This window comes from Euwallacea similis, chromosome 6 (assembly GCF_039881205.1).
Source record: "Euwallacea similis isolate ESF13 chromosome 6, ESF131.1, whole genome shotgun sequence".
NCBI classification, from domain to species: Eukaryota; Metazoa; Arthropoda; class Insecta; order Coleoptera; family Curculionidae; genus Euwallacea; species Euwallacea similis.
In genome coordinates this window covers 2,419,933-2,436,424 of record NC_089614.1, presented here as the reverse complement: position 1 = coordinate 2,436,424, position 16,492 = coordinate 2,419,933, and the positions used below count along the sequence as shown (strand labels likewise).

Sequence of the window (16,492 nt, the reverse complement as noted above, 5' to 3'; positions counted from 1 at the left end):
GTTGGAAACTCCGAACAAATGTATTCGCAATTTTAAAAATGCTCAGCAAAGGAATGCTGAAATTCGTCTATTTGTGGGGTTAGCGGTGAAATTGGGTGGCAGCTAATTAAAATTTCATTTATTCCGTAGAAGGATTTCAAAGCAGTCCCCTGATAAGGCATTATTAATGAATTTCGAGTAACGTTTTTGTTTATTTTTTATAACAATTCTAAATTCCCAACAAAGACAAGGGCCATCCATTTGTGATTTAAAGGAATATATCGATTAATTTTCAGGGCTTTCCTCAATTCCTGGCGTTGTTATTAAAAATGTAATGATATTGACGATTTCAGTGGTAATTTTTTATGATTTTCGTTTATAATTGAATTTTTTTATTCATTTTTTAGTATTGCAAGCGGTTGACAAAATAATATTTACGTCTACTGAAGATTAAGTAACAATGCGACAGTAGTTAAAAACATAAGTATCCCAAAGACTTCACTTCTTTAAGATTGCCTAAGACCTACAATTATGCTTAGGTACGCCAATTATTATAAGTATTCATGATCTTTAAGGAAATTTACTCAAATGTACAATGTTTTTTCATAAACGTTTACGCCAACGAACGTTCCTGAAAAGCGGGTCCTCCTCAAATTTTTCCGCTATTTCCCACGACTTCGGGTTTAACTGGAGATGATATCAACGTCGCTATTTTAAATCTATACAGGTATCACCAGCTCGAGTGGAAAAATCGTGCAAGTGGGAGGAGGACCGTATAAGGTTAATATGCCTCCGATAAAGACCAGCGAAATAAGTTGAGATACTAGAAGCTGACGTGGGCGGAGTTATTCCAATATTACCAGACCCATTATCGTTTCGACATTTTTACTAATACAGTCGAACCTCCATAACTCGAACCTCTATAACTCGAAATTTTCTGTAACTCGAAATTTACTATTGTCCCCTGTACGTTTTGTCTAATTTCTATGTATTTTAATTTCTTTAACTCGAATTTCCCTAACTAGAAACTCTTTGTAACTCGAAGCCTAGCAATCGACCAATAAACGTGATGTGGTCGTTAACGTTCAATGATAGTTCAGCGAATTTCGCTTTAGCAGAAGGTAATACTGGCTTTTGGATATCTACCGATTTATTTGTGATTTTAGTTAATACGTATGTTATGCCAGCGTCCACACATCTCGGTAGATATAAAAAAAGCTGAATAGGATATTCGCCATTGATTATATACCCGGGTATTATATATTTTTTCTTGATAACGAATCGGCTCTATAAAAAGAGGCAGAACTGATTCGGTTTCCTTTGTGAACGAACATCTCATTTTGTCGTTAGTTTTTAATTTATTAAATTTAAAAGCCTATGTTCAACATACAGTTAACTCGTATACGTACCATTTAGTGTCGGGAAAATGTCGCCGCCGCGGAAACTTAAAAGTCTGACGATTGAAAAAAAAATAGAAATTAAAAAAAAAGTGGAAATGGAATTAAAAAAAATATATCGCTAAAAAGTATGAAATACCGCAAAGTACGTTGTCTACTATTATAAAAAATAAATCGTCCATTTTACAATTTGACGCCGAAATTAATGACCAAGCTAGTTTCAAGCGAAATAGGCCTAGAAAAACTGTTAATACTGCTTTAGTAAAATGGTTTGAAGCCGGTAGAAAACAGAATTTACCCATATCAGGCCCAGTTTTACAACAAAAAGCTTTAAATTTTGCACAACAATTAGAAGATAAAAGTTTTAAAGCACGTTCAGGATGGCTTGAAAAATTTAGAAAAAGGTAAGTTATACCGCCATAGGTTCATTTTTGTTTAATGTTTATGTACTTTTTTTTAATTTTAGATATGGTATAGTGCAGAAAAAGATTTGCGGTGAAAGTGCAGATGTTGATAAAGCGCATTGTAATACCTGGATCCAAGAAACTTTGCCAGCTCTTTTAGTATTAGATTTATGTATCCCGCCAGTCTAGATCCAAAAGGAATAAATAATATTAGGTATCAATTAAAGCAAACGTCTAGACCCATTAAGAATATTGATGACTAGATAAAATAAATAAAATGTGAAATAGGACGTACATGCCCCATATAGATGAGGTGTGTAAGTCAGTTAGTCTAAAGAGGGACGCTGCCCTTGCTTCATATACACATGATAATAAAAACGCTCAAGCTCCGATTGATATCTAGTGCTGTGTTTTATTGGCACCCCATTTTCCTATGAAAATCAAATATTTAGCTTCATATGATGAGAAAGACGTCTTTAACGCAGACGAAACTGGATTATTTTTTAAATGCTTACCAGATAAAACGTTGTCCTTCAAAAACGAAAAGTGTTATGGAGGCAAACTAAGTAAGGAAAGGGTTACCTGTTTGCTAGCCGCAAATATGACTGGTACTGAGAAATTAAAAATTGTATTAATAGGGAAAAGTGCCAAACTACTGTTATCGAGGTGTGACAAGCTTACCACTTACCTATAAAAGTAATAAAAAAGCATGGATGACTGCCGATCTGTTCGAATCGTGGCTTTTGGAATTGGACAAATATTTTTTACGTCAAAACCGAAAAGTTTTACTTATTATTGATAACTGTCCGGCGCATCCTCAGCTAAATCACAAATTAAGAGCCATCAAGTTATCTTTCTTTCCACCGAACATGACTTCCAAATTACAGCCTCTCGATCAAGGCATAAATTGTTTCAAGCTCCATTATAGACAGAGGATTTTGAAAAAAATTTTGGACAGTTTCGAAAGTCATTCTTCCATTCCTAAGATTGATCTTCTCGATTGCATTAATATTGTGGCCAACGTGTGGAATGTGGATGTCACCCAGACAACAATTCACAATTGTTTTAAAAAAGCTGGTTTTGGCATTCACAACTTTTATGACCAAGAGGATGAAATTCCATTAGCACAAGTAAGGAAAAAAATAATCCAGAAACAACAAATGACTTCGAATATTGAAGATATGTTTAATAGATGTGTAGAATTATGCAACGTAGATCACCCGACATCCATAGATGAGTTTGTAAATGTTGATGATAATCTTATTACCAGCGAGATTGCTACAGATGAAGAAATTGTTGCTATTATTAGCAATCAGGATGAGCATCAAGAAATATCCGATGAAAGCGACACTGATGATATTCCCAGGAAAAAACCTTCCCTTCACGAAATGTCAAATGCATTTGAAACACTCCAACTTTTTTTTAACATGAACGAAAACACAACAGATGATATATTTCTTTTACTTGATAAACTAAAGAAATTTTATGAGTTAGACTGTGAGAAGAACGCAGTACACCAAAAGTTAATAACAGATTACTTTAAAAAGTGATCACATCACGTGTAATTACATACATATGTATAGATTTACATGTTTTATTTAGTCCAATATATTATATATTTTTTTAAATCAAATATTTGTATGTGTAATGCAATAAATATTATTTATTTTATTATCCACTCTTTTCTCTTTAATTCGAAATCTCTTTAAGTCGAAGTTATTTTGCGGTCCCTTAAAATTCGAGTTATGGAGGTTCGACTGTATAAGTTTTAGTGATGATGGATGAATTGTTTTTTTTTTCATTTTTTTGCTTACCTGTTTTTTGCTCTGATATTTTTTAAAAATTCTATTTCCGCGAAGGCAGTAAAATCCATACTAATCTATGCATCGAAGTAGAAGCCTAATGGGTGGAGTCAATCAAGTGTTATCAAATCTCTCACCGTTTCAGAATTTTTACTAATACAAATCCCGATTAAAGATTAATTGTTTATTTTAATATTTATTTACGTTACTACTTTTTGCTCTATGTCATATATTGATTAAAAGTATATAATACTGAGTAGTTAGCGTTTGTTATTGGTTATTAGCGTTCTTTATATTGTATTTATATGATCAATTTAAATTTATAATAATTATTATAAATTATTTATCTTAATTGAATAAGATCTAATTAATATTTAGTTATTCGGTCCAGTGCAAATAATTTATTCTTCAGTTCTGATTATAATAAAAACATAAAAACCAATAACGAAGGTTGCTGGCGGTGCTATTCCTGCAACCTAAGATTTGTGAATCAGTCGGTGGAGATTTCTGCATGACTAAAGATGTGTAGCATTTATTGTGCGTAACATCCGATATTTCTAAAAATATTCATCGCCACGAAAATAGTGAAATTGGCACTAATCTAAACATAGACGTGCAGACGTTGGATGAACTAACTCAGCCCAAGTCAACCGCTGACCATGCAACCCACTTTGTTGGTCTTTGTCGAAGACATATTAAGCTTTATGCGGTCCTTCTCCCACCTGCACAATCCCTAAATATCATCTACATATCTAAATGAATAAAAAATTTAAAAAACTGTAAACTTAATCATCACAAACATTATCTCAAAATACTAGTAGAATACTGTATTATCAATTTTATTTAAAATAACCTCTTGAGTAATATAACCGTTAAATGAATCCTTGCAACTGAATATAGCCCTGCAGCTGAAGCTTAAACTGGCTTGTCGAATAGCATTCGCGGTTGGAAAATTGTGTTGTCTGCATGCCAAAATATAAAGAGGCCCGAGTTTTTATAGGGAAATTATTCTGGAACCTCGCCCTATCCCCATTTTGTATTAAAACGTCAAGGGCTTAATAGTGCCTCTAAGGGCCAACAAAGAATGCTATACTAATTCGAGTTTACTTATTACATCAATTCGAGATCGAAAAAAGCAGGAAATCTTTGCTCAAGGAAGTCCCGAATTTGCGCAAAACATTTATTCCTCCACGCAAAGAAAAAGAGGTAAAAAACAAGAAAACAGTAACAACTTACATTTTCTCCCTTGCTTCGACCTTTTCTTGTGAACTTCCTTTTTGTCCCGAATTAAGCCCATTACAAGTAGTTTTTCCACAACTCGGTTTTTCGGTCTGGGAACGTCCAACTTTTTCATAATAAATCCCAGAGGATCTGGCATAGAAAATGAGATATATTATGGTTATTGAGTCCTGAGTAATGTTGGGAATTAAAAACCCTATTTACCATCAGTTTCCTTAAACTGCTCAAATAATTCTTGTAAATTTTCTTCCTCTTCGTAACTCCAGGTTTTTGGTGGTTTAGATTTACCGGAGCTTTTCTTGCCAATATAATCGGTGAGCAGCATAAGTTCTTTCAGTTTTTTAAGCACTTGTCTTCGACTTTTGGTTTGATCTATTAAGTTGGAGGTTATCCAATCAACCACATCTGTAAAAATTCATTAAAGTTATAAGAAGGAATATGGAGAAAGAAGATGAAAATTAAGTGATAATATCCAATTCATTTCTACATCTCTGCGTTGGCAAAGAAACTCCGATGCAGATATATCGTCAGTTTAAGCCCAGTTTTTCAAACTACTGGTGTTTTGCCAACAATGTTCTTGTTGGTGCCAACAATTTCTATGATAATCATCTTGGTGGCAAAATTACCTGGAGTTTTAAAAAACAGGCTTGAACTTAAGTTCACATTCTAAATTGTCCAAAAGTTTTTACAAACGTAAAATAAATTGGGAAGAAATTTAAGAAATTTTTGACCCACCTATAGCCGATACAAGGAAATTCTAGGAACTAATCTAAACATATCTGTTTGGAAGTTCGGAAATTTTCAGAGATTTTTCAATGATTAAGAAGGTAAATCTAGAGAATTTTTAAAAAACATGTAGATATTAAGATATGATATAACTACTTTTGATCAGCCCCGGAAAACATATTTACACGATTATAATAGTAATGGTAATATCATGCATTAATGCGTTATTGGACATAAAATATAAAGTGCGGACCAAAAGTAAAGAATAGAGAATATTTCTAATAAATTACTAAGTGTAAAAAAATCGCTACAACACGTATCCTACATTTTTTTCTTGCGCTCCAAATACAGCTAACTTTCATTATACAGGATGTGTCACAAAAACAGGGCGATAATAATTTAAAATTTTTTAAATCAATATTCTACAATATTATTACGTTTTCAGATTTTCTGGTGAAGTCTGAACATTTTTCCTGTACCATGTCCTATGCCTATCTTCTTTAGTTTTAGGAAAAAAGAGGTTTTTATTTGTAATATTATTTATTATCACAAAAACTGTTAAGAATACACAAAACATAAAAAATATTAAATTAAATGTCCAAAGTGATCGCCACTTTGAATTTGATAGTGGGGGAAGCCTACTGTCAAATTAAACAGTTGACTTAATTAATTACTATACCTGTAAGTTTGATGAGATGTTCACTGCCATAATTTCTGTCACTAAATTTGTCATTGACTGATCAGTGAAAACGTTTTTGAGAATAATTATTATATTTTTTTAACTATTATGCGTCTCATGGAAGCACAGAAAATAGAAATACTTATGATGAGAGGGTATGCAGACCGATCAAAAACGCAACAAGAAGTCTACCTGTTATTCAACGAAAAATATCCTAACTACTCGATAACTACGTCAATGGTAAGTAAAATGGAAAAGAAATATTGGCAATACGGTCACGTAAGGGATGTGCCAAAAAGTGGGCACATCTGCACAGGTTAGTCAAGATACACAAGTGGACGTTCTACTAACAGTTCAAGAAAATCCTCATGTCGTCTCCAAACAGTTAGGAACAAATTTGAACATTACAAAATCAACAGCATTAAGGATGTTGCATAAAAATAAGTTGTATCCTTATAAAATTCAAATTCATCAAGAATTTTCTGCGGAAGATTTTTTATAGACGTCTTGAGTTTTGCGACAGGTTGCAAACTTTTTATTATTCTCGCCAAAATTTCGTTAAAAGCATACTTTTTTTGGATGATTCAACTTTTAATCTTAATGGAGAAATAAGTATCCAAAATTTCCGATACTGGTCAGACACAAACCAGCATTGGATGAGGGAAAGATACATGCAGTACCGGCAAAAGGTTAATGTATGGGCTGACATTGTCAGTGATAGCATTATGGGAACATATCATACCATATAGTATTTTTTTGATGAAAACCTAACAGCCAACTCCTACTTAAGATTTTTATAAGATTTTCTTCTGTCTACTCCCTTTGCTCGCTTTCCCGGAGATAATCCGAATTTATCTTATCCAGATATCTAGTATCAGCAAGATGGCACCCCATCCCATTTTGCAGCGGATGTCTGAAGATTTTTGGATGAAAGTTTTCCAGGAAAGAGAATAGGAAGAGGAGGTACAATTTAATGGTCACCAAAATCTCCATATTTAACGCCGCTTTATTTTTTTATGGGGTTACCTAAAAGGCAAGGTGTACCAAATAGAAGTGACAAAGGCCGTGTATGGTTAAGGGGTCAATTCGGCCCCCACGGGCGATCGATCTGAAATTTTTACCAATTGTCCCTACCACTCAAAGGACTTACCACATAAAATTTCAACTTCCTAAGTCTCACCATTTAAGGGTAGGACGGGGTTGAGGGTGAAAACTTTAAAACGCCATATCTCGGAAACTATTCATCGTACAGCGTGGGGCAAAATGGTGTGTCCTTCAGTAAACACCTTCTTATTTTCGTATACTTATAGATTTATCGGTTGATGCCAAAGGGCCGAAATCTCAAAAAAAAAAAAATGTTTGGTGATTTTAGAGGAGTTGGCACTTTGGTACACTAACCATTTTTGCACACTGTATAGAAGGCCTCTCAAAGTATCTACTCACGTTGAATCAAATTTGTACAAAATTCAGTATTTGAGATATAGCGATTCAAAGTATACGTAGAACACGATGCAAAAAAACAGTATTTATAAATATATAAATATTTTAAAAAAATTTCTCACTTATGGCCTTAGTATACTTGTACGCATAGCAATAAACTATTGTGCCTAGTGGTGTGTATATTTACTTGGCAATTTTCGATTCGTTTTTTACAGGTTTTTAAATTATTATTCATGTGGGATTCTAAGGTCAAATAGATCTAACCCTTTTGCATATATGTAAAAACTTCTCTATTTTTACGACAAAGTCGAGGTACGATCAGGAAATCTTTGAGTTGTATATAGTGATAGTGCTAATATTATTAATTAGGTTAGGCCTGTTAGTTTAAGATGAAAGAGTTTTGAGGGGGTTGATGTTGCCCCTATAGGACGCCTATGTATGTCGCAACCTGGTTAGAAATATTTTCCTCAGTTAAGAGGGTTTCGCAATCGTTATCTTCATGCGATTCTTATATTTTATGATTAACGTCTAACCACCCTTTATCGGTACTTGTGAGAAAGGATAGCCGCCCTTTGTCGGCATTTATGGAAATGTATCGACCAAGTGTTATCAATACCACGGTAACGTCGCAGGTGGTGTCATAAGTCGGTAATTGCTTTCTAGCCAGGGTACGACACTGTTTAATTACCCTTAGTTTAGTATTTAAGAGCGCCCCGAAGCTAGAGAGCTCTCTCTTTCTTTTGAGTGGCTCACCAGAACTATTATCCGCAAGTAGAATTCAAAGTGTATCCGTTAATATCAATAAACCCTATTGTTAAAACCCTAGATAACGTTGGAAAAACCTACATTTATTTTAAATTATGGAATCTAATGATTCATTACCTTCCACATCAGCGTCGCTGAATGTTAAGTGTGATTTGTTCACGTGCCTGAAGAAAAGTGCCTGGAAAGGCAAAATGTATCAACACTCCTGAAGACGTCCGTTTATATTCAAAAGTATTCTGTGTTGCAGTTCAACAGAATCGCACCGTGTGCGGATATTGCCGTATTTCCTTTTACAAAAAGCAAAGAATGCTGGTCCCAATTCAGCAAAACGCTGGACTTCCTAATGACATCTCTAAAAATCCTGTGGTGGAAGAGTCGATTCAGATTAATATCAACGAGAATAGCGATGATTCCGATACAGACGATACACGTGATCCTGAAGTTAAATATAATTTAATATCTAATGAACAGGCCGAAGAATTAGTTAGTCTGGAAATCGATCGCACCGTTGCAACTCACAAATATTGCATCATTTGTGGTGGTAATACAACTTCCAATTTGATGTTGATTCCCGAGAAGGCTCGTTGCCAGAGTTACGCAAAGAGAAAACTGTTTATTCCAATTGGCGATAGATGCTGTAGAAGTCACATCATTTTCGACTCATTTTTTGAGGAAGATTTAATGAAGATCAAGGTATATTCAAATATTTCTGAAATCACATCGAAAGAGCTCTCTTGCATGATGGAAAACTTAGCGATTAGTTGTGATAAAAGTTTGTTTGATCAAGTCTCGGATTTTTCTATGCCCGAAACACAATTAAGACTTTTCACAAGCTTGACTTGGGAGAATTTATTGCAGTTAAAAGAAATGCTAACGTCTCTTAGAAATTCTTGTAACAGAACCACCACACAGGCCATCGTTACCTTTTTATTCAAACTTAAAACCGGTAATTCACATGAACTAATTGCTTCCATTCTTCATTTACCCAATAAAGGGGTCGTCTCGGAGTATCTTAAATCAGTGAGATGTGCTTTTGTCCAAGATATTCTAGCTAAACACTTTGGATGTCAAAATACGACTAGGGAAAAAATTATATATGAAACTAGTCCAATTGCTCGAACAGTACTTAAAGCTGATAATGAGGATTTAATTCTGATATGTGATGGCACTTATGCTCGACATCAGAAAAGCACGAACAATGAATATGAAAGGAGATCGTTTTCTGGTCAAAAGAAAGTACCTTTATGTAAACCATTCACGATATGTACCACTAGTGGTTTTATTGTCGACATGCTTGGACCGTTCGGCGCAAACGAAAATGATGCGCGAATTTTAAGAACAATTCTGGAAGTTGAGAATACGGGATTATCCGATTTACTGGAAGCAAGGGATATTTTTGTACTGGACAGAGGATTTCGGGACGTAATAGAATATTTAAATATTAAAGGATACAAAACAGCCATGCCAGCTCTCAAAGGCAAACGCAAACAGTTAGAGAGTTTAGAAGCCAATCGCTCGAGACTTATAACAAAAGTCCGATGGGTCGTTGAAGCTGTTCACGGTATTTTGAAACAAAAATATCAATTACTTGACCGGAAAATAGATAATAAGATCGTCCCGACAATAGGCGAGTATTTTAGAATCGCGGCTTTTTTACAAAATCAGTTTGGGCAACGATTAACTTCCGATAAAGACGCAGGAGAAGAAATCATCGCAAGGATGCAAGCGCTAGTAGATACACCGAATTACTTGGCGGAAGAAGTAGAAACAGGAAAATGGGCGCGTAAGAAAGTTATTTTCAGACGGATTACTTCAAATGCGATAAAGGATTTCCCTCAATTAACAGAAGCTCAATTAATATTACTTTTCACAGGTACTTATCAATTGGGCCAAGCTAAATCGTATTTAGCAGAGATAACGAACGAAGATGGTTCCCTGAATGTTGACTACTTGAAAGAGAATGCAACTATTTTGAGAATACAATCTCGTTCTAGGAATAGTAATCGGAAAACCTACACCTCTTTCATCGATTATACGCTAAAACGAAATGATGTAGCAGGTATATGTCGCTATTGCTGTGATTGCGCGAATGGAAAGCGTACTATCGGTTGTTGTTCTCATGTGGCTGCAATTATTTATTATTTATCACATGCTCGTTACTTAGCCCGAATTATCAACCCGGCCGAGATTTTAACCAACATGTTTAAGAACACTGGTTTCGTAGGTGTCCAAGAAGACAGTGATACGGATGAAGACGCTGACGTCACCACCCTACCTGATTAATAACTAGTCTTCTCAAAAACATTGAATTTCTTCCCTTCTTTCTGGGTACATAATTATACTTACTTGTCCATCACTTTAGAGGGCAGCTCTAGGGGCTCTATGCCGTATATATTCTATAACGAAGTCATTTGGTGTTGATGCTGTTTTCTGCCGCGTTAGTTATATGAATTATATGGATTTAGACTTATAAATTATTGATATTTATATATCTATATTTTCAATCGTTATATCCCAAATACTGATTTTGATACAAATCTGATTCAACGTGGGTAGATACTTCGAGAGGCCCTCTACACAGTGTGCAAAAATGGTTAGTGTACCAAAGTGCGAACTCCTCTAAAATCACCTAAGTTTTTTTTTTGAGACTTCAGCCCTTTGACATCAACCGATAAATCTACAAGTATATGAAAATAAGAAGGTGGTTACTGAAGGACGCACCATTTTGCCCCACGCTGTACGATGAATAGTTCTCGAGATATGGCGTTTTAAAGTTTTTACCCTCAACCCCGTCCTACCCTTGAATGGTGAGACTTAGGAAGTTGAAATTTTATGTGGTAAGTCCTTTGAGTGGTAGGGACAATTGGTAAAAATTTCAGATCGATCGCCCATGGGGGCCGAATTGACCCCTTAAACTTACACGGCCTTTTAAAAAACTGCGAAAAACGAATCGAAAATTGGCAAGTAAATATATACACCACTAGGCACGATAGTTTATTGCTATGTGTACAGGTATACTAAGGCCATAAGTGAGAAAAAATAATTTATTGCGATAAATACTGTTTTTTTGCATCGTGTTCTACGTATACTTTGAATCGCTATATCTCAAATACTGAATTTTGTACAAATTTGATTCAACGTGAGTAGATACTTTGAGAGGCCTTCTATACAGTGTGCAAAAATGGTTAGTGTACCAAAGTGCCAACTCCTCTAAAATCACCAAACATTTTTTTTTTTTTTGAGATTTCGGCCCTTTGGCATCAACCGATAAATCTATAAGTATACGAAAATAAGAAGGTGTTTACTGAAGGACACACCATTTTGCCCCACGCTGTACGATGAATAGTTTCCGAGATATGGCGTTTTAAAGTTTTCACCCTCAACCCCGTCCTACCCTTAAATGGTGAGACTTAGGAAGTTGAAATTTTATGTGGTAAGTCCTTTGAGTGATAGGGACAATTGGTAAAAATCGATCGCCCGTGGGGGCCGAATTGACCCCTTAACTATACACGGCCTTTGGAGGAGTTAAACCAGAGAATTTGTCAAGAAGCGTCTCTGAGAACTGAAATACTTCAAAATGTTCAAAAAGAATTTGTCAATAGGTTAGGTTACTGTCATATTCAAAATGGCGGTCACTTTGAACATTTAATTTAATATTTTTATGTTTTGTGTATTCTTAACAGCTTTTGTTATAATAAATAATATTACAAATAAAAACCTCTTTTTTCCTAAAACTAAAGAAGGTAGGCATAGGACATGGTATAGGAAAAATGTTCAGACTTCACCAGAAAATCTGAAAACGTAATAATGTTGCAGAGTATTAATTTAAAAAATTGAACATTATTATCGCCCTGCTTTTATAACACACCCTGTATAATGAGAGTTAGTTGTATTTGGAGCGTAAGAAAAAAATATAGGATACGTATTACAGCAATTTTTTTCCCTTTAGCAATTTATGAGAAATATCCATTTTTCCTTACTTTTGGTACGCACTGTACATGTTTCTTACCTTCTTCACTCCCAGAATATTGATGCTCTATGAATAGTCTTCTTACTTCGTCTTCTTGCTCTTCTGACCAGGCTTTTTGTGCCGCTTCCCTGTAAACCACATTGTTTATAATACTATGATCTCATCGTGCTGTAAATTAATAATTCGAAATACAAAAACAAAATAATAGCATTAAGGAAAAATGAATTGTCTCTGAAAAAAAAATTTCAATGACCTGCACTAAAGACAAATCATTTCCTTTAAAAACAATCCAATATCCATTAAGTAATAAAAAGTTAAATACCACATAATGTATGAATCTGCAGCCGATTTCTCTGTATTTTTACAGTGGAATAAAGTTAGCTACCATAAAGGTTTCGAGGCAATCCTCGGAGAACTTTATCGCGCAGAAAAGTAAAGCCCTGATTTACTTCCTACATTATAAACGATCGTTTTATACTTCTTGTGCGTTAGAAGCTTTATGGCTTTATCGAAATATTTTTGTTTGCTTCGGGGTGAAAGACTTTAGTTCTCAAAGTCTTTGAAACACTCATACTTACTTTCCATGAGTTTCCGTGTAACCGTGTTCTATATCATAACACTCCTTGCTATTTTTCCAAAACAAAGCTTCCATAAAAACTTTCTTGTTGACTTCGGCCACTTTCGTGAATTGTCTTACGATGTAAGTTGCGAACTTCACCAATTCCTAAAATAGTTTCGGTCAGTTCACTAAGTGGAAACGTTCTAGATCATCTGGAAAATTACTGCCCGACTTTCGGTTTGATCGACTTCGGGAATCATAAAACAAACCTTATATTGAGGAAAGTCTTTCTGCTGGAATATCTTCTGGAAGGATCTGAATATGCTCAGCTGGAAGAGCATTACATACATTTTACAATCAAATGCAATTCTATGCAATAGTTTCACTATGCAATGATTAGAGTGGGTGGAATTTGATTCAAAATTACGTAGGGCCAATGAACAAGCTTTTATGATTTTTGGGTTAGGAAGCCTCTTGGCGAAATCTTCAAACTTAAAGCTGCTCTCATTATATTTAGGTTCTTCATCCTCCTCCTCGTCATCTTCATTCTCTGGGTCATCTGTATTAATTATAATAATGACAAACATACAAAGAGCAGATTTTTTTAAATCCTTACCCTCATCTATCTGCGGTGGTTCAAACGTCTTGAAGTTTTCTGAAACAGACACAGAGCTAGTTAGCTTTAAACCCAAGAACCCATACAGGGGATAGGATAATTAAATTTCAGCAGTGGAAACAACAAAACCCAGAGGTTCAGTGAAATATTCAAGGCATTAATAGACGAATTATACCAGATGAGATTTCTAATAAAGCAAAATGAAATTTATAATGAAGCAACCAACCGCCACTAAATTGAAATTGGCCTCCGTAACTTCTAATTTGCAATGTTATTAGATGTTCCCCGGGCTTCATTGCGTCGCGACGCCGTTGTTTTGGCTTGTTTAACGTTTATGTTGGTATTGTTTTAATGAATGAACGGTCTGGATCATTATAAAAGGGTTTCCTAGATTTAGAGGCTAATAAAATCTGTGTATATGGAAGTAGGAAGTCATGAGAACAAAACTGGTGTTGCTGATTCTAACTGCTAAATAAATTGTATGAACCAGTAAGGGAATTTTTGTTTAGATGGTACATATTTAAATTAAATAGTTTTTTAATGGTTCGGATAAGTCAAAGTTATAAAAAATAAAATCTGCTAAAAAATCAGAAAAAGGTAATATTAATTAAGGTTAATAAAATTATAGAAGTTATAGAAACTCATTTCTTTTTAAAATACAGAGGTTCATTAAGGTAAGCCTATATTGTTCAAGAGTACAAAAGCTTAACTGTTAATAAATATAGAGGATTTCTCTTAAGGTTACTAGGGAATTCTTATAAAAATTCAAAAAAATCCTTATATTTAAATTCCTCAAATTTGTAGATACAAACTAACGTCGGTAATAAAAAAAAAATATTTTAAGGTTAGTTTGAGTTTATCAAAAATGCCGGACCTTTCCTCTAAAAATCTTTAAAATTCCGCTTATTAAAATCACTTGAGGTTACTTAAGCTTACGGAAACGTAGTTACTAAAATATACAGAAACCTCCTGCTGTTAAAAATCAACGATGTTAGTTCAGGATATTTAGACTGATACATTCGTATTCCTGCTAAAATTCAAAGAGATTTTGGTTTTAGATCAGTTGCAGTTCCTCAAGATTATATAACCGGAAACAACCGTCTCAAACATTCAGACAATGTTTATTACGAGCCCTGCAAACTATAGATTAAACGGTGGACCAATAGCTTGGTCGGATCTGGGTGCATCATCATGAGCATCTACTTATCGGGCCATTTAGAAAGGGTAAATGTGCATCCACACGTATCCCTTTATGCGATTTAAACAACTAACTAAACAGTCGGCCCACCAAGTCTGCGGTGGCCTTTAAAGATTAATTCAGGTTACTAAAACTAAGGACACGTTCTAAGAAAATACACAGAATTTACTTGAAGGTTAGCTCAGGTTGTATGAGAAAAAAAGCTTAGTTCTCTTAAAACTCCAGATCGTACTATAAGTAAAAATATTATAAAATATATATCTCAAGGTTATCCAAGGATACAGAAGCTGAATCTCCTTAAAAATTCAGAAAGGGTCCTTTAACGTCAACTCATCTTATTAACACGATCCTGTTAATAATTCAGAGTATTTTAAAGAGAGCTCGCCTTACGCAGAGCTGAATTTCTGATAGAGATCATTTATTAAAAACAATAACTGCCAATAGCAGTCTGCATGACTTTTGTAGTAAACAGGGTATATCCTTGCATAACTTTAACACATATTTTGCTATAAAAATAAGTCCCAATGTGTGAACGAAACTGGTACAAATAGATTATAACGATTATGTAAACGTATATACTAATTTATACATTTTTCGATGTCCGATTTCCTGCTTTTTAATGAAAGGTGGAAAATATGATCCGATCCGGCGAAATCCGCATTGTTTTAATTAAATGCGCGCATTAATTAAATTAATTTGTTCATCAGGTCGTGCATGCTCTTTATATAATTAAAACCGAAATTTCAGTTGAAGCTTTACAAAGTGTCGCTTTTCCGTTGCTAGCGTCCAAAAGGATTAATGGAGGGGCATTTGAGTTTTACGTATTGCTCCCGTTCTATCTAATATTGGCAACGGGACAATTTAGTGGGGAAAACTTTCAGTCCCGCAGTTCCGGTCAGTAGAATATTACTTTCGTGTTCATTCCTTGTGAAGTAATAATATGATCGAAAATTATGAGGTGTAATAGGACCAAAACCCTAATCTCTAAAGCAATTTTGTGTGTTTTCAATCCCGAAAAGTTTTCTCGCTTACAAAGGGAGATTACATAGTCTAGATTATCCTAGAAAGGAGTGTCAATGGATTGAAAGGAACAAAAAGAAAACCGTACGAAATAGTTTTATAAAGGATATCAACGATATAGGCGAAAATTCAATGACAGGATTGTAGTAACATATTGAACCACTTTCTTGCAAGTGGTGGATAGAGATTCTTAAAAACTCTCCACCGTATATGTTTCCATTTAACCTATATCCGGTAAGAACAGAAAGTGTTTCCAAAATAACCTCAAATTAGATCATGTTGCAGAATAGATCAGAAAACAACAGGCAAAATCACATAAAGACGTTCGATGCGACTAAAGACGATAGAACAAATTGAAAACGGGGAGTAATGAAAACTGATAAAAACATAGGTATAATGCATTAACGAAGTGCAAATAGAAGAATCTGAAGCATTAAAATGCTTTAAATACATGTAATAACCATAAGACTGTGATAAAAAAAAGAAAAAGTAGAAAGCACGAATAGAAGACTAAATCTCACAAGAAATAATTATGAACATAGGCGAATAAAATACTAAACGTGCATGATCCTCTCAAGTTTCGAAACATTGTTTTTTCTAACACAGCTCATAATTTAAGATGACTCTAATTTCTATTTTTAATTAAAATATTTGCATATTAATTGGTCTCTAAAGAGATTGAAAAATTGGCTTAAAAA

The 16,492-nt window shown here is 34.4% G+C and overlaps 1 protein-coding gene across 1 annotated transcript in view; it reads right to left on the bottom strand.

Annotated features, from left to right (window-relative positions):
• LOC136409489 (protein timeless homolog) overlaps positions 1-16,492 on the bottom strand; it is a 135,438-nt gene that overhangs the window by 14,908 nt on the left and 104,038 nt on the right. The window contains exons 12-17 of the mRNA XM_066390998.1: positions 13,577-13,615; positions 13,230-13,519; positions 12,980-13,125; positions 12,441-12,529; positions 5,026-5,226; positions 4,819-4,953 (exon numbers count right to left, since the gene is read on the bottom strand). Coding sequence (XP_066247095.1) covers positions 4,819-4,953; positions 5,026-5,226; positions 12,441-12,529; positions 12,980-13,125; positions 13,230-13,519; positions 13,577-13,615 — 900 coding nt within the window. The remainder of the gene's footprint in view (positions 1-4,818; positions 4,954-5,025; positions 5,227-12,440; positions 12,530-12,979; positions 13,126-13,229; positions 13,520-13,576; positions 13,616-16,492) is intronic.